Source organism: Falco cherrug, chromosome 6 (genome assembly GCF_023634085.1).
Source record: "Falco cherrug isolate bFalChe1 chromosome 6, bFalChe1.pri, whole genome shotgun sequence".
In the NCBI taxonomy this organism is placed as follows: Eukaryota; Metazoa; Chordata; class Aves; order Falconiformes; family Falconidae; genus Falco; species Falco cherrug.
The window spans coordinates 47,841,528-47,859,980 of record NC_073702.1 but is presented as its reverse complement, the minus strand read 5'-3'; the positions used below and the strand labels follow the sequence as shown (position 1 = coordinate 47,859,980).

The window sequence follows — 18,453 nt, the reverse complement described above, 5'->3', positions numbered from 1 at the left end:
CGGCAAAGCAAAGGCAATTTCTGTCTCTATACCAAACTTATTCCCATAATCAATTTTATTCATTATTTGAAAGAAATATAGCACCATTTCAAAATCACTACAAAATCAAACCAGCTGGCCATTCTTTAGAAAGCAAATTCTTGTTAACATTCAAAGCTTCTCATCACAGTAGTTTCCGTTTCTGCATCTGCAATGTTAATTTTTGAAGATGCCAGCATAAAACTATTCTGCACTCATTGGCTATTTTTACCATTATTGCAAAGCATCATTCTAGCTATTTTTACTGGGTTTAAGTTTCTTAAAGAACACTAAGATACAGCTGAGAATATAAAGAAGTTATATGAAATATTTGCACAGTTTAAGGTATTTTTTTATGATCTGTAAAATATTTAAAGTGAAAATACATCTTCCCCCTCTGACACATGCATGTATAAGAAGTTCCTTCTTACTGTTTGTTAAAATTTAGCATGATTTCAGAAAAACTTATCTCCGATGATCCTTAAAAGATACAGAGCAACCAAAAGTATATCACAGTAGTCTTAAAAGAGACCTTAGAATAGTAGCTACTTATATGGTAAAATTTCACCCTTTAGCTATGTTCGTCTTTCATAGAAGTGTATTTTTATTATATTGAAAATACAAAGTAAAGATAAGCAAGTTAGTAACAGACTACTAAACTTCACCTTAAAAGAAAACATGGGCTAGAGAAAACATTTCTAACCAATACAGTTTGCACTTAGAAATCATGAGTCGCTAAAGGAAAAGTTGTATTTTTTATTTATTCAGCCAAGTGCTACTTTGATATAGGAAGAACTTGATTCTTGGCAACTATGAACATACCAGGATTTAACTGAGCACCAGAAGCACAGACAATTAATTCTCAAAATGATTAAACACAACTAAACCTAACTGCACTGACAGGCATACTCAATTCCCAGATTTTCTGAGGTCTTCTATTCTTCTGTCAACAGTACGCCTACAAACTCCAGAACCAACAATTGCAAGGACGATATGCCACTGCCACATAAACAGTATTTTAACACAGTTTGAAAACGTACTGCAGCAGAATGTGTTAGAAGTATAACATCTATCCTTGTTAAATAAAATAGAAAATACAAGTTCAAGATAATAAAGGTATAAATGGGGCACCCCAAAGAATACAGAGCTGACAAAACTTATGAGCATCTGGAATGGATGGTTCTTGATGTCCATGTGTTTTTAATAATATTTTTATCTTAAGGAACAGCTTCCATTCCTGGAATGAAACAATCCTCCATTGCCTTTCTACTTCATTTGTTAGCTCTCAGGTGGAAGACTAATATACAACTATTCTAAATTCATTCACTTCTCAGACTACAAAAAATGAATGAATGAATGAATGAACGCATGTTTGAATGCAGTACACATGCAACAAAAGACTTATTCCTTTGAGATTACAAGGCACTTCTGAAATGCCTCACTGTACTTTCAGTGAAGGTGATGCTTAACCTTAGCTCGGTACGAGCTGAAGAAAATAATAGTGAAAAAAAAAAATAATCAAAATTGCTCCAAATGAGAAACACAAAATCTAGAAATCAGACATGCAACCATTAAATCCAAAGCTTTAAGACTGTTTTTTAATTACTTACATGTTACGGGACAAAAATCAACCAAACTTCAAAGGAGTCTGCTCCCTCAGAGCCAAGTAATTACATCTACAGTTGCTGTCAACTGGGAAGTGAGCATCTCTAGCTGTCTCTCCCCTGAAATAATCCCAAACTGCCTGTTGTTCCAGGCTGTGCTCAGAACATCTTAGCGCCGCCAACATCTCCTCCACAGAGCTGTGCTTACAGATCTCTCCCCCATACTTCTGTGACGTTGCCTAATGCTGAGGTGTCTGTGCTACTGTTCTCCCACGGGCGTGGGTCAAGTTAGCACATGCAGGAAACACAAGGCAAAGGGGAAGAAAAAACAGCCCCAAATCCAGATGCTATGCTTTTTGAAGCTGCACAATTTCCTCAGACTAATTGTTATTAGTAATAGCTATTGTTCATCTGGCAAGCAGTCCCAAATCACAGCTATAAAAACAGAAGTAATTGTAATTCCTTTTATACCCAATTACGAAAGCACATACAATATACAGTACCTAAATTCACTCTGAGGTGGTTTTTTTATTTTAATTCTACATCTGTTGGAGAAATCAAATGGGTCAGACAAAAAATTCTGACAGTAATAGGCACCCTCCAAGAGAAAGACGGCAATCAATTACAAACCATTTGCAGAAATTGTAGAGCTGTCACAGACTCATTTACAGCTGCAGTTCAAGTCAGACTGCCTCTGATTGCCAAGCCATTTTCCCCTCTTGTACCTAAAAAACTAGGACAGTTTCAGATAATTTTTAAAATGACACTAGCAGACCCACATGGCAACCCAAGAAGTGAACTGCAATATGGCATGGGCAATTACTTCAGCAGCCTGTGCACAAGCCATTAATACTGCTAGACATGGCAGATTTGAAGCTGGAGAGGGGCAGGGAGCAGACCTGTCTGTTTTCCCCTCTTTTCTAAGCTTTAATTGCAGCACATAATTTAGAGCATTGGAGCAAATTTAGTGTGTTCAGAGTAACAACTAGCATGTTTTCTGTGTATTTAAATCCTCCTGAACTCTCCCTAATTTTCTGTCATCTGGTGTATTTGACACAGACAATCAGGATTGGCTTTGCTTTTCTGCTAAAGCAAAGCCGGCGCCCCAGAATCTGGTCCCCTCCAGCAGGATGGGAGCTCATTTGTGCCTGTCCTCACAGTGCACTGGGGACAGCACGTACCCCAGGTGTGCAGGGCACCCCGAGGTGCCTGGGGGAACCTGGCCAAGCACCAACCTGCTGGTGCAGCCAGCCACTGAGGCATCCTAAGCCTTGGAGTCACCTCCGCTGTGCTCTCACAAAGATCCCTGCCCCTGAAAACACTGCAGAAGCCCTAAAACAGGACAGTAGGGAAATCCACATCACCCCTTCCAAAGGAACAATGTGACCTAGAGGGGAGAAAAATCCAGTTTATTCTTGTCTGGTTGCAAAGACTTTTCAGGAGTGTAAGCACCATGTTACACAGGGTATAGATTATCTCTGTGGGAATCCCCTGTGCAGAAGGAGATAGGACTGAAGACCCACAATCACTGGGCTTCTCCTCACTCTCTAGGGAAACTACATGAAGTCACCTACATCAGATGGAAGTAGATTACAAAGTAATTCCGAAAGTAAGAGAGGATCATCTCCTCTTTGTGGGTATGGCTAGAGGCACAATATATCTTCCCGTCCTGGTCTTCTGAGTTTTTATGTTCTGCCTTATCTCTACCCATTCTTCATACAATCTAGTACAAGGCTCTAATATGTGCCAGAACCATAAAAATTCTAACTTTGTTTCTGTCATGCAAGAGTGTAATGCAAGTGTTATCACAAATTTGCTTGGAGGTACAACCGACATCAACAGAAATAACAAAAATAATTTCTGTTGTCAGAATGGCAATGCCTAGTAAAATCGCAGCCACCAACATGAAAACATACCCATGCTAGCAGCTAGGGGCTTCAAACCAATATGCACTTCAGTTGGACAAAGGTTGCAGTTTGACCGACTTGGAACAAAAAGGATGAAAAATTGTTCTTCAAAGACCAATGCATTCAAAGGTGGACACTAATCCTGAGGCTCCCTGCCTCAGCCTCCAAAGTCCTAACTGAGAAAAGATCTGAGCATCCATTACTCCCTCTGAAGTCAAACAGTAACAGCACCTCTTGAAGTCTGTAGTCCAGTCTAAAACAATTGACGTTAAGTCAATGTTGCTATGGTCACTGTAATCTTAACAAGTGCTAGAAGTATCAGCAAAAAGAAAACATGAACCAAACTGAACCAGTTAGAAAGCTGAAGCAGCTTTACTGTTCTCTGCAGAACTGGGCTCAAGCATCACAGAAAGATGAATGTGACAAGTCTCTGCCCGTTTGCCATTTGCCTCCATCGTGCTGCTTTTGGAGATGCAGCAGCTGTGCCATAGATGCTGGCCTGTCAGGGTGACCTCAAGATAATAAAACACTAAGTACAGCTAATATGCATAACAATTTTTCCAAATTAGTGCCATACATTAAACTCTTTCCCACAAAGCGTTAACACAACAATCCTTATGAACAAACAGTGTTGTAATGTCATGCATGTTCTTACCCTGAAAGGTGGATCAGTCTTCTCCCTGTGTGGCACTTGGTCCAGCGTGCCATCAGTACTGCTCCTTTTCAGGCTGGATGTGACATCAGGCACATTACTAAAATCTGCATTCAAAAGAAAGCAAATAAATTAGAGGGTTATAGGACAGGAACAGGAAAAGTATTTGCTTTTATCTGCAAATAATTTCAGTGTCTAGTAGAATTACTATAGGGGAAGGGAAGGAATACAAAATCTGTGATCCTTCCCACCTGCTAGAAAATAACACAAGGGGTCAAAGCAAGGAGCAACCGTGCCTGGAAGCTCTGTTTCAAAACAGCAGCTGGACATCTAAGACCATCTGAAGCAATGTGCATATTTGATCTACCAAAATAAACCCAACGCTTTTGCTAACAGCCTGCTTTCAAAGGTAGCATTATCTATAATCAGCACACTTTGTGCTGAGACAACCAGTGAGGATAATTAAATGCACTCAAGTAGTTCTCCATGGATGAGCACGCTATTGTTCAACACAACTTAGTCCTGAATCCCTTAAAGACTCAAGAAGAAAAGTGTATTTTGCCTTGGAACAAACACCACAGTTCATAACATGGACAAAATCCCTTCTTGTTACTAATAGTTTAACAATTTTACTAAGTTTGGAGCCTGCGTATATAGTAGCTGGTACAATCCAAAACCAGAAGAGACACTGCCCTGCTCTACTTACTGACAGACTACAGCTTTCAATAACATTTATGTGTAAACTCAAGATCTACCCAGCAATGCTGAACATTCATATAAAAATTATGTTTCTTCTCTTTACATTTCCTCAATTGGCTGCTTAAAATCCGCCGTTTACATGGAAATTCTGATTACAACTCTTGACAGTGAAGAAGTGATTATTGATCTACAGTATTGTTAATCCGAGTCGCTGAAGATCATAAAGCAGTCACCAAAAAATAATGAGGATTTTTAGCAACCTCAGATGATAAAATAGTAGTAAAATGAAGGGGTTTTTTAATTTGCCGCTTTGTTTCCCAGCCTTTAAGCCTCTAGGACATAATTTACACCACATTACCACATTTTCAAACTCTTTCTCAACACCTACAAGTGCTGGAGATTTATTTTTAAGTGAGAGGTGAGATTCTCATTTAATCACTGACTCCAGAAACTGAGGTGGCAATTAAAAGAAATATCACTCATCTTGCAGTAAAATCATGAGAGCTAACAATAATGAAATTGTGAAGGACAACAGTATCTCTGCGCCCAGGTGTTGCTGTTGTTCTGTCCCTGCAGAGCAGGACCAGCGGCTGTCAGCAAGAACTGACAAACACGGACTGAAGTAGGGGGGGAAATGGGAATTTTAGGCCCAAAAGAACACCTTATAGCCCATAAGAAGCCTTCCTGGGAAGACAAAACACGGCAAACAGACTCCACAGGAAAGCCAGAGAGAAAGATGCCAATAACTGTGCTCCATGTCATCTTGATACTTTATTCTTCTCTATGTCATTAAGGTGCCTATGCCAAGCTTAGCATTAAGGCTGACAATTTCCACCCAGATGCCAAAGACCTGACTACTCCGTCATTTCCCTATCCTTGCACAACCAAGGTCCCATCGCTTTTCTCCCCTCAGGCTTTTTTACCTTTTCCTCATGGATTCAGGTGTGGCTTCTGATATCTCAGAGCCTATGTAACATGCAATATTCCAAGAGTTACCACCTTTGCAGAAAAAATGTATTTTACACAACTCCACCAAACAGCCACCCATCTTTAAGAACTTAACAAGGAGTCTGCCTTGTCTATTTATTCTATTATGCTTTTACCCCTCTTCCTCCACCAAGCCTGAATAGTTTTCTCCTGCCCTCTGGACTTTTAATGTAATTTTGAGTCTATCTTCTTTATATGGGTACTCACGAATGACTTCCACCATTGTCAACTTCTGAGTATACATAAGGTAGGCTAACCCCTAAAACTTGAATTTAATTTTAAATAACATTTTATTGGGGGTGAGACAATGCCAAGGATATTATTTCCCATTGTTTCCCAGCTGTGCTTTTTTCACTTGCCTTCAGGGGTTTAATGCACTTCTCCCCCATACCTCCAAACAACATGCACCCGAGACAGATGTTGCAGTGGCATAAAGGATCTAGACTTTGATCTCAGGTAGCTCTCTAATAAGAAAAAAACCTATGTCCTTTCCTTGACTTTACAAAGTGACCATTAAACATATTTTTCCTTTACAAACAGGAAGTAAAACTAACGTACGCAAGCAATGAAGAGAAAGCATAAACGTAGGAAGAGGAAAATAAGGTAAACCAATCAGTAGACAACATGAACAGGAAAAATCAGGATAACAACACCCAAAGCAGGCAAAAAGAATATTATATCACCTTGTCCAGATGATCTATCTCTTCCTCCCTTCACCCTCACCTTTGTTCTTCCTTTGTAGTCTACAGGACTGTCAGAGGCAGGTCTATAGTCTTGCCCGTTTTTATAGCATTTGCTATTGGCAGAATGTGTTGCTGATGGCAGTTAGGGTAAGCAACAGTAAATCCTATTTTAAATAGTAAAAACTAAAAAAAGTTACACGGAAAGGATTCAGATTGAAAAAGGACATCCTACTGCATGTTGTACGCCAAACTAACAGGGAGAGGGAAGGAAGTGAGGATGTATGGCTTGTTGATCAGTTTAGCATCCATATCCTGTCTCCCTTTCCTTCTTTTACTGTGGAAGCAGACTTCCTTTGATTTACTCCTACAAACCATCACACTATTCCCAAATAATAATTAAAAAAAAAAAAATCACAGGACAAAGAAAAGAGTTTTGCCTTAGATAATGGGTAATTTCAAATATAAAGCCTAAAGACATAAACACAGCATCAAGTTTAATACTGAAATTCTCTCTGCTTCTAGTACTAAATGGAAGGGCAGTAACAAGCCAAACCATGCAAAATGTATTGTCTTTAAAGATTCAAATTTGGATTTAGCTCTACAGTGGGATTCATATTAACAAAGACATTCTAAAGTAGTACTGTAAAACTGCTATCTTACAGGTTGGGTAAACACTATCCTTTCAGGCAAAACTAGCAATGAAACTGTAGAGAGTATGCACAAAATTAAGAGAAATGTTACAGCTGTGTGAGTACGGAATCGTTCCAGTATATAACATTCTGGATCTTTGCTGGGAACAAGCACAGAAAAGTATGCAAGGAGATGTACATTCCTAAAAATCATCTAATGCGAGGTCAAGCCAGCACTTCCTGGCACTTATTTTTTTTAATATTATTATTTTTTAAAAACTTCCTCTAATGTTGCTTACCTTACTACAATTACATTACTGATTAGTTAAGGAAAGCATGGACTGCTTTGCTGGAAACATTGCTCGAGAGGCTTTCCAGCAAGGTAACGGTGAGTATACCCTGACTAAGTCTGCCTGTGCAGCTCCGTTACAGTAGTACATTTGATTTAGTCTATTGATGCACTAGTGCTAAACCTGTCTGGAATTAAAAAGGGACTGATAATATTGGGTTAAACAAAACTTGGTTTAAATCATTTGTAAAGACACTGAGAGATCATTCAACAATTACTCTCATGGCCAAAACAGACTTGAATTGGAGAAATTAGTTTTATTACCAACCAAATCAGAGTAGGATAATGAGAAAGAAAACCAAAACTTAAAAACACCATCTCCCCACTCCTCTTTTATTTTTGGGCTCAACTTCACTCCCAATTTTCTCTGCCTCCTCCCCCTGGTGGCACAGTGGTACAGCGAATGGGGGCTCTGCTCAGTTCATCACATGTTGTTATTGTTGCTCCTTCCTCCTCAGCAGGAGGGCTCCTCATACTCTTCCCTTTTTCCAGCGTGGGGTCCCTCCCACAGGGGAGTCTTCCATGAACTTCTCCAACATGAGTCCTTCCCACAGGCTGCAGTTCTTCATTAACTGCTCCAGCCTGGGCCCCTCCCATGGGGTGCCGTCCTTCAGGAACAGACTGGTTCACCAGGGATCCCCCACAGGGTCACAAGTCCTACCAGCAAACCTGCTCCAGCACGGGCATCCCACAGGGTCACAGCCTCCTTTGGGCATCCACCTGCTCTGGCATGGGGTCCCCACAGACTGCAGCTGGGTATCTGCTCCACCGCTGACTGTGGAGCTGCGGGGGCACAGCCTGCCTCACCATGGTCTTCACCATGGGCTGCCTGGGAATCTCTGCTCCGGTGCCTGGAGCACCTCCTCATCCTCCTTCTGCACTGGCCTGGGTGTCTGCAGAGTGGTTGCTCTCACATATTCTCACTCCTTTCCCACTGAAATTGTGCACGGTTTTTCCCCCCTTCTTAAATGTGTTATCCCAGAAGCGCTACCACCATCTCTGATGGGCTTGGCTTTGGCCAGCAGTGGGTCTGTTATGGAGCTGGCTGGCATTGAATTCTAGCCAGGGGAAGCTTCTAGCAGGTTCTCACAGGAGCCACCCTCATAGCCCTGCTGCTACCAAAACCTTGCCAGGTAAATCCAATAGTCAGCTAGTTGCAAACAAGAAGAGTAGCAACTCAGATGAATGCTGCAATTCTCAGAAAAGCACAAGGGAAAAATGCCATTATGTGAAAAGCTTAACTACAGCATGTGAAATGCATACCAAACGTTCTGCTTGGTTTCTAGCAATGAACAACCAAGTATTAAGAACGTGCTCAGCACCTTCAGCTACCAACAGCATCACCAAAGAAGAATGCCATTACTCCTGCAGTGTTGTGTCTTGCTGGCAGACAGATACGTGACTCACAATCATTCAAAGGAAACTGTAATGTAACCACCAAAAACTGGAAGAAAACATGCTTCCTAAGTCAGGCTCCTCACTACTCATCATTCAATTAAAAGTAGGCACAAAGCATGCAGATGGGTCAGTCAGTGAGAAAAACAAACACATACAGCACATCCAAGAGCTCTGTACACCTACAGGAATGCCTCTTCCCACGTTGCTGTGCTGATACAGATACAAGTGGTCAATATGGAAGTTATTCACATGTCTGTGAGCGGTGAGGTACAATGGAAACACATCCTCTAACAGATGTGTGAGACAATAATAATCCGTGCTAGAATCCCAGCCAAGAAACCAAAGGAAATCAACTGGGAAATGTCAACATCGACCATCCGGCAATTCATTTACCATAAAGAAGCCATCAACAAATGCAAATGTCACATTACTTTTTTTTTTTCTGTTTCATTAGAAAGCCTGAATTATTTTCTTTAACTTTTTCATTAAAAAGCCTGGATTATTTTCTAGTCAGTGCTGCTCTTACCACTTTAGCCGCTCACTGCAAAGGCAAAATTGCCATGAAGAAAAAGCAGGAACTGAGGATCCTGTTTCATTTCTAATTTTTTTTTTTCATAACACTTTAGCACTTGTTCTGTTTTAGCTTTTTCCCACCAATTTAAAAAAAAAAAAAAAAGCCAAATAATCATCACAAGCATGTCAAGTGTTATCAAATGTCAAGCACTACGTAGGTGGTGTAACCACCCCCTTTTTCAAACTACAGCAAAAGGGTGTGTTTCCACCTGCCACTCTACTGACAACAATAAATTAAACCAAAAAAATCTTTCTAGCTCTATATGAGAAGACAACACAGCAAAATTAAAGGTACTCGGTATCTCACTCTGAGACAGACTAAGACCACTGCCGGGCATTATTTTCAGATCTAGCAGGAGCAGCAGTTCTGTGCATCAGTTGATAACTATCCTCTGCAAGTAAAGATGCCTTCTGACAGGCACAGGCAGTCCTGACCTCAGTAAAAATACAGCAACTACACCAATATGGAAAATTGCATTTCCATTCTGCAACAAGATGGTTTTCTTTGTATCAGGATGAAACCATGTTCTTTTACATTATGCTGTTTTATTTTTGCCAAAACGCTGAGAAAGAGACACCAGAGAACAAATAAAAGTAGCCTGACATCAGGATATTCATCCATGATGTAGGAGAAAGATGAAGTCACCTGCTCTGTCAGATTCAGGAAATGAAACTGAACCTGGGTCTGTCTCAGCTAAGCTAAGATGCTTTATATAAATAAAGAAAAAATAATTGATAAAAAATAATACAACATCAGTCAGAAAAAGGAAGGGCGATTAACAACTAGTAGCTGTGAGTCTTTCCTGCTATCCCCAGCTCCTCCTGATCCACTCACCATATCACCAAACACTCAGCTAAGCAAATAGATTCCGACTCTAAAGTTCATCATAAAGCTAGTCCCGTAGGATGCGACTGACCCAGGCTGAAATCTGCCTGTCCTCAACAGGGAAGAGTGAGGCAGGACAGGAATACGTGACTAGGAAACAACCATGTCTGAGCTGGGTGCAAACTGAGTTACACTCATGCAACTGAGAAAAGGATTAAACTTTCTTTAGCTCTCAACATTTAAAACCTGGCATATGAAACTGATACTCAAGAGCAAGGAATTTAATAAATGGTTCTGCTGATGATGGGGAAAAGAGGATGATGTTATGCAGCTGGTGAATAACAAGCAATAGCTCTACTTAAAGAAGGAATGAGAACGTTGGGGAAATCTAATGTCAGAAACTACAGATCTGTGACCTACATAGTAACCTATGGCTTTCACAATCAATTCAAGTAAAGAAAAATTAAAAGTGTGGAGATAAATAGAAAATTATATACATACAGTATGGGTAAACAGATGGTGTCAAACTAACCTGACATCTGCCTTTGATAAAAGTTGTTTTTAAAGGCACGGAACATGGGATAAATCCAACCTTCTAGAAAGTTTAAAAAAAGAAAAAGAAAATAGAAATCTTTATAATACCCCAAGGGAAAGTATTAGCTAAAATGAAAAGGATAGGACTTAAAACAAGGCAGAACTGACTAGCAGTAAGAGAACAATAGATTGGTCTGAAATAACTTCTAGACCTTGGAGAGGCTAATGGTAGATTTTGTCCAAGGTGGGTTTGGGGACCAATTTTACTCAATATTTTCATTATTTATCTCAGCAAAGGAAGTGCAATAGGAAGTATTCTGATTAAATACTCCAATAATTCAAAGTTAATAAACAGCATTAATTAAGAGTGTGACTGGAGATGCATAAAGGAGATGCAGGATGACTTTGAAGATGAAGTCATAGTCCCAGAATGAAATCACACAGAACAAAATTTCAGGGACCAGTAAGAACAATTTCTTCTCTGAACTGCGGCTCATTAGTTGGAAACACGGAAGAAGAAAAGTGTGGAAGTGTGGAGATGTGGTTAACATGTAGTTGTGAGCTACAGCTACTTAAGCAATGGTCAAGGCCAGCAGATACTGATCTCTTACAACATTGGCCAGGAATATGTCTATGCTGGCAATTAGAAGACTGCCTTTCAACCATCACAGGATTGAATTTCTGGAGAGGCTTACCTGGGAGCAAAGAATGCAAACAGTCTCTCCTATTTTAAAATGGAATATGATAAATGTATCAATAGGGTTGTTGAAAACCTCAACTAACAGAAGACTGGACTCACTGAGTCTGGAAGTTCCTTCCCATCCTAGGTTCCCCTGTCACCAATGTAGCACAAATATTACACAGATGCCTAAATACAGCTACACAGGCAAACAGATGGCCAGAAGCCTCTTTCTGTTCAGTAGAGCACAAGAAATACTTTAAGTTGCACTACTGCTGGTGTTTAAAAATCCTGGCAAAGTTTTTATGGCTAAGAGAATGCTTATATCACGAGTGTACACTGGTGAAGAAGCCCCAACAGTTGTCCTACACCCCAGCTGCTGGCTGATTCCAGCTCAGATGTTCATTATCAACTCCAGTGGTTACCCTGCCAGAAACTGATCTTTCTCTTGTTTGTAGTTTTCTGGCACTTGAGAGAGAAATGGGGCTCTCATTTCCCATCCTCCCTGCTGCAGTTTCTAATCTGCAGTAGTTAGACGCTTTGGATATGGCAAAAAAACCATACAGAGTTTCAAGCGATTATGATGGACTTGGTCTAGTCTGTAAAAGACAGGCACCCTGATCTCGTACCAGAGCAACTGACAGTTTAAAACACTGTTATTGTCCAGTGATTTTAGACAGATGTTGCAAAACAGCAATGAAATGAGCATCAACTTATTTTAGAGAATACTAATATGAATTTTAGCTTGAAAAAACCCTAGGATCTGTAATTATAAGGAATTACAGGAGGTCCAGCCTATCCACCGGGAAAGAATGTTCTCAAAATTTACACTAATTCCCAAATGCTCTACAAACCACCAATAAAACACAACAGAGCCAATCTTCAGCATGTAGGATATTCTCCCTCTTCCCATTACAGAGAGTTTCCATAACACGACTGTATGGTTTAGATGGAAATGAGATATTACATTTGGGTAATAAAGTTAAGCCAGGTGTACGGAAAGCTGCATTTTTCATTGTTGTGTGAACTCTCCAGACTGATCAGTTAATTATAAGCTTGCAGTTCCCATATTCTTCTAGCCAATGTTACTATCAAGAGAAAAGTAAGCTTCCAAGAGAAGATAACAAATATTTAAAAATTCCTGGTGCAAATAATACTAAAGACTGAGCCAGCTCTCAGAAAGGTACAAAACCTTGGTGGTCTCAATGCCTTCAGACTTACTGAAAATCAGGGAGTGGTAAGTGAAGCATTCCAGTGTTGCCTGGAGAAGACAACTATCAGTGTGGTGAACTCTAAAAATGCTCCCTTGGAGACTAGTACTCATAACTTCAGTTAAACGGTTCAGTCTGGCAGGTAGCACGCATGTGCTTATTTCTTTTGGTTCAATACAACCAAATATATCTTAGGTTTTCAACAGTATATTTACTCTTTTGTAATGAAGTTAGAAAATAGGTATGCAAGCATTTCCTTCTGTATCCTTTTCCTTTCTGAAAGACTTCAAGAAATATCTTTCAAAAAGTAACAGTTGATCCAAAGGAATTTATTGAATGGCTTTCAAGAGATATTCTCAAAATCTCTGTTGAAAACGGCTTCCAAGTTTCACCAGAGATATGAAGGGTTCTGGGTTCACCAGTTCAGTTACAAGTAACTCATATGTCTTGCTTATGTGAGGATCAGACCTTTCAATTCTTTGGGTCATCTTATCCCCTGGGTTCAGCACGGAAGGGGCACCCAGCAGCTGGTATCCAGGACAGAGCCCATGCAGTCTCTGCAGCCCTTTAAATTTCTGCCTAGGTTGCAAAGAGCACATTAACTGTGGTCAGGAAGGAGAAAAGCAAGAGAGTTCTGGGAGGAGAAGACAAACTCCCATGGAAGATTCATTAACTATCCCACAACGGCCATTTGCACTGGAGCAATTGTTAGGAAAAGTGAGGGAGGTCTAGAAGATGAGCTGCGGAGCTAAAGCTAGGTAAGTTTAGTAAAGCTGTGGTACAAGAGGACACTGGAGTTGCACCAGGGTTTCCATCATGAAGGCCCAGGTCTGGAGACATCAGGAGGTATTTGGAAGCATACAGTTCTTTAAGGCCTTCATACAAAAGCAGGTTTTTTCCTCTAAAACCTCTTTGGCCAGAAAAGTCAGCTAAAAAGGATTCAGAGCCCATAACACAAGAATGGTCCAGCTCAAGTGACATGTGGAGAGCCAATTCCCACCCAGGAAAAGTGCACTGAAAGGTCCTGCTTTACCTTGAGCTGTTGCTCTATTTTTCTACATGCCACAGCAGTAAATAAACAAACAAACAAGTAATTTTTTTGCACTCTGATGTTCTACCAGTACAAGCCTCAACATATGCAAAATGGCTACTACACACTGAGCTAATTCATGAAGAGTTTTCACAGCCACATTTGGCTTCTAGACCAAAAGCTATCTCCATGTAGCTTCCACGAAGGAAACATATCTAAGAGAAGGCAGGCAGGTTTCAGCCACAGATGAGAAAAATCCATTGAAACACATCCTCCACCACTTCAAGCTGAAAGGCAAAACCATTTGCTTCACTTTTCATCTTCACTGGGGTTCTCTATGAATCTGGGCAAATGACTGAGGTACCATGGACCCTAAGTGCAGATTCTCTTTAAACTCCAGTTAAGTTTTTCAGAATTATGGGAGTGTTCGCATTAGCTCAATTCAGTAATTTTAACTGGAATTTAGGTAAGTTTTTAACTATTGCCCAGTGCCATTCCAGTTGTTTCCCCACAGCTGGTACTCCCAGGCAAATATTATTACTTACGCATTCACACTTCAATGCTGGAGTAAATTCAAATCAATTTGCGGGCAGTAACTGTGGTTATTAACCGTACAGTGGCTTACAGCTTTCATGCTGCTTTAACCAACAGTGAAAAAGACAAGGAAACACTAAATTTATTACCAATGCAAAAGCCCCTTCCTCTTTTTGCCTAGGAAATGTTCTTGTTCTTCTGAAAGCCTCTGGCCTAACTTCAGATAACAACTAACTTGAACTCTCACTGCTAAATTAATATGACTTGAGTCTACTAACACAAATTACTTCAGTTTCTAGAAAACTAAAATATGTTGAACACAAGTAAAATGCACTGGATTTTAATAATTCAGATTTTTTTTAATCTCTGTGAGATATTTTGGCTTTTATAATTTGTTGTTGTCCTAGGTATTTTGTAACTTTTTTTAGGACCGGCTGGAATGTACATTCTCAGCTTAGCTTCAAGGCTGTAACAACCGACTCTTTGGCATAGCTAGAAACATCATTCAGGAATTCATGCAAGATGTTAAATCTGGAAAGAAAATTAGCATACAGCTGTCATAACATCAGTCTTCCTAGATAGGGTTCTTAAACCTGTCACTGACAAGACTAATTGTTACCAAACAAGACATTCAACTACAGGCCAGACAAGAAGGTTCCCTTCATGGCACCTCACATCCGTAAGTTTTGGCTTCAGGGAGCAAACTATGAAACATTAGAAGGTGCTCTACATGCTTCCTGAAGGACAATGCAACCAGGCTGCTGCTTTTTGCAGATCTGATACTGCCTACACAAAGAGAAACTCCTACTTCTGGCCAGTGTCTGAAATGCTCATGCAGGACAAATGTCCTGTTTTCATCCTTCAGTGAGGAAACTGACACTTCTTTAAAAACTCCACTTTTTCATGTTTAGAAAAAGCTAGTATGTTCAAGCAAATATTCTTGTATTGTACAGCTTGCTTAAGACATGTTGGGCCACATGCTGAACAGTGGCTTAGCTCCAGTCAGCCACCTACTTCTGCAAGTGTGACTTTCCGTAGGCTGCTTTATGCTCTCTTTCCCTTTTTTTTTTCTAAATATCTGCAGAAACATCCATTTTGAAGCTGGAGCAGAGTCCTTTAGGTCCCTTGGGAGTTCCTTTGTTGGTTAACTGTTCATTGTGAAGCAAAGTAATTTGACTTATTTGTTAATTCAGTAATCAACAGGAGATAGAAATTAGCAACATAATAGGAAATAGCTGCCTGCACTTCTGTAGCAATGCCAGATTAGCCCCTGCATATCAATGGTATGTTTTACAGGGTTATTTAACGTTCTAAACTTTCTCTGTACAAGTATCTGCCAGTCAGACAACTGTTCAGGCTTTACAGTTTTAAGCTTAACACTTCACACTGGCTTCTCAAATCATTACCTAAACACATTTGTTTCTTAAGTGCATAACACATACTTCTTGGATACAGTCTCACTGGGGCCAGTGTTAGCCATAACTAGTGCATCACCCTTCTACCCCAGTTCAACAACTGGAGATGTGTGGCTATGCTAAGGAGGAGGAAGACACAGCTGAGCCCATGCTGGGTGGCCACCATGCTCTACAAGTGTCAGCAAAGGCTGCAGCCCACTGCTACCATTAGGTCTTCCACACTGGGGCTGCTGGACATGCAAGGGTACTGTCAGTGGCTCCTCTCCTGGTTTCTGCTGCTGCTGCAGGATTGCTAACATGGGATGGCTTTGGCCATTCTCAGAGGTCATTGGCACTGGCACCAAGGAGAACTGGAAAGCAAATGGAGCTGGCCCTGCCCAGGTACCAAGTGTACTACCTTAGTGGTACATTTTCTTTTCCACCTCAGATTTATAGGCACAAAAGTGATGAAAACAGAAAGAAAAAAAAGGAGACAAGAAGTTACTTAATAGTTTAACAAGAACTTGTGGCTATCTTAGACAGTTTGCATAATTACTCAACCTACTTCAGCTCTGTGAAACACAGAACATCCACTGTTTGAGGTGTTCTAAATCATGCCTAGGTTGCTGGTCTATATGTGGATGTCTCTGACTTTACAATCATTAATAAATCTCCTTGCTGTCCATATTGTCACTTTACAGAATTCAGCGGGATGGGCAATGTCATGATTTATGCCTATATATTGTCACTGAGCCAGAAGGTGCAGCTCCACAGGGTTTAGCGGAGTTTGCACCAGGAAAAAACAGTTTGTCCCACTGACTTCACAGGGATTAAATCATAGCAGCATTTAGCAAAGCAGAACAGAATGGTCTTTTAGTAGAAAAACACAATGAAGAGCATTTAAGGCTGTCCTGTTTCATAACAGAAAAAATCTTTTAATTTGCAGCATACACATCTAGGAAGCCAACAGGGCAGTTTGTCAAGTGCCAGCAAGAGCTCATTAAACCACCACTTTTGGGAAACACTCGGTATTGCAAAACATGCAGTAGGCAATGACTGCTTCTGAAGAGGCAGTCGCTTTCTTTGAATTAACCTCTACACTGCTACAGTACAGTCCCAGGTATCATCACAGGCCAGATCTCATCTTTTCCCAGTGATTCACAAGACCACAGGGAAAGACACCTGCGTTAACAGCACACAAATGGCTGGAGCAGAAGCCAACATACCATGGTTGTCCAGGACTGCTGTAAACACACCTCACCTCTGAGCCTGCTTTGATGAACAGCTGCTGCACATCTCATCACATCCATGTGACTTCCTGCTGAAGTAACTTGGGTAACGAGTAAAAAAAAAAAAAAAGAAAATCCAGCACAGCCATGAATCTTTGGGCTGATAAGCAGTCAGGCTGCATAGACAACTACATGTCTATGTCAAAAAGAGGCAGTGCTTTTCTACTGTTTTGCCTCACACCACACAAAACCACCAGACATCTTGTATTAGATCCACCAGGCAAGAAGGAGCGATGTGTGCAGACCTGCACGAACAAACCAGATCAGGGCCCACATCTAACAGGATGTGGGTGTCCTTGGGACTCAGGATGCTAAGAAGCAATATTCACCTCTTCTGAACAAAAAAAGTTTCCTGTGAGAGAATAAACCTAAGTTTCTTTGATTCCTCACACATGTACTGCAACGAAGGCCATGCCCTACAGCACGATGAAGAGAATTTAAATACTGAAACAGCAGCTAGGCAAACAAACAGGACCTGATTTGTGAAGAACTAGAAGTTATTCTAGAAATGTTTTTCAGTTAAGTTTTAGTTTTAATTTTGTTTACAAAATGCTTTACAGGTTACATTAAGAGGCGCTTACAAAATGCTTTAAAAACTATGGGCAAACAGCAACAAGTACAGTGGTCTGAGCCTAGACAAAGTCATCTAAACCATCTAGTGAAGTGTATTTCATACAGAAAGTACCTTGGAATTGAAACCAAACCAATTATTACTAAGACCACATTTTATAAAAGAATTTGGTCATATCAAAATAAAATTGGTGGCTGACCGATGTGCTTTGCTTCTGTGTGTGCCTACTAAGATTAAAATCAGAAGTGGCTCATGTTTTGGGAAACAGAATAGCCACTGCCCATGTGGGTTCAAACCAGTAATGCTCCGCTTGAAGCGGTTACATTTTGCAGAACTGCCTCTGTGTTTAGCAGATCAGGAACTGAAATGTCATTGTTCCTCTCCAGCACTCATCCCAGCTACTTGCCAAACCGCACAAAGCGTGAGTCCCTCTCTCCGGCTTCAGCCATGCTTTATACAATGTGAAACAGCTTCATCAGGAGTGACTCAACCCAGCACGTCCCAGGCTGCGCTGCTCCCTGGGGATCAGCACGAGAAGTGGGAACGCTGAGGGCAAAACCTGTACTCCACAATGGCTAGGGAGGTGCTCTGCAGGAAGGCTGGCTGAAAGAAAGCTTGCCACCTCCGACAGCAACTCTCCTTGCAACCAGCTCTCCCCAGCACCTGCCTGCTCCCTGCTCCTCCTCCTGCTGCTTACCTGGCTCTGGCCCCTGTCAGACCTCTGCATCCGCCAGTTCAACTCACTGCCTTTGCAGGGGGTGAAGGGGAGGAGAAAGTTTTCTCCTTAATTAGCTTCATTAAGGGCTCCAGCAAGTGCTGCTGCAGCACAGGGGCAGGATGGGTGCTATAGGGCTGGAAGGGAGGGTTAAGGCGGTACAGGGGAGGG

General features: G+C 40.9%; 1 protein-coding gene across 7 annotated transcripts in view; it reads right to left on the bottom strand.

Moving 5' to 3' along the window:
• Positions 1 to 18,453, bottom strand: part of TIAM2 (TIAM Rac1 associated GEF 2) — a 90,972-nt gene that overhangs the window by 28,112 nt on the left and 44,407 nt on the right. For 4 of the 7 annotated variants that reach the window (XM_055713800.1, XM_055713799.1, XM_055713803.1 and 1 more), the window contains exon 14: positions 4,185 to 4,288. In XM_055713800.1, coding sequence (XP_055569775.1) covers positions 4,185 to 4,288 — 104 coding nt within the window. Of the gene's footprint in view, positions 1 to 4,184; positions 4,289 to 6,590; positions 6,610 to 16,968; positions 16,989 to 18,264; positions 18,398 to 18,453 lie in introns of those variants that run through there. The other 3 variants (XM_027815813.2, XM_055713804.1, XM_027815812.2) reach the window with 3 other exon arrangements.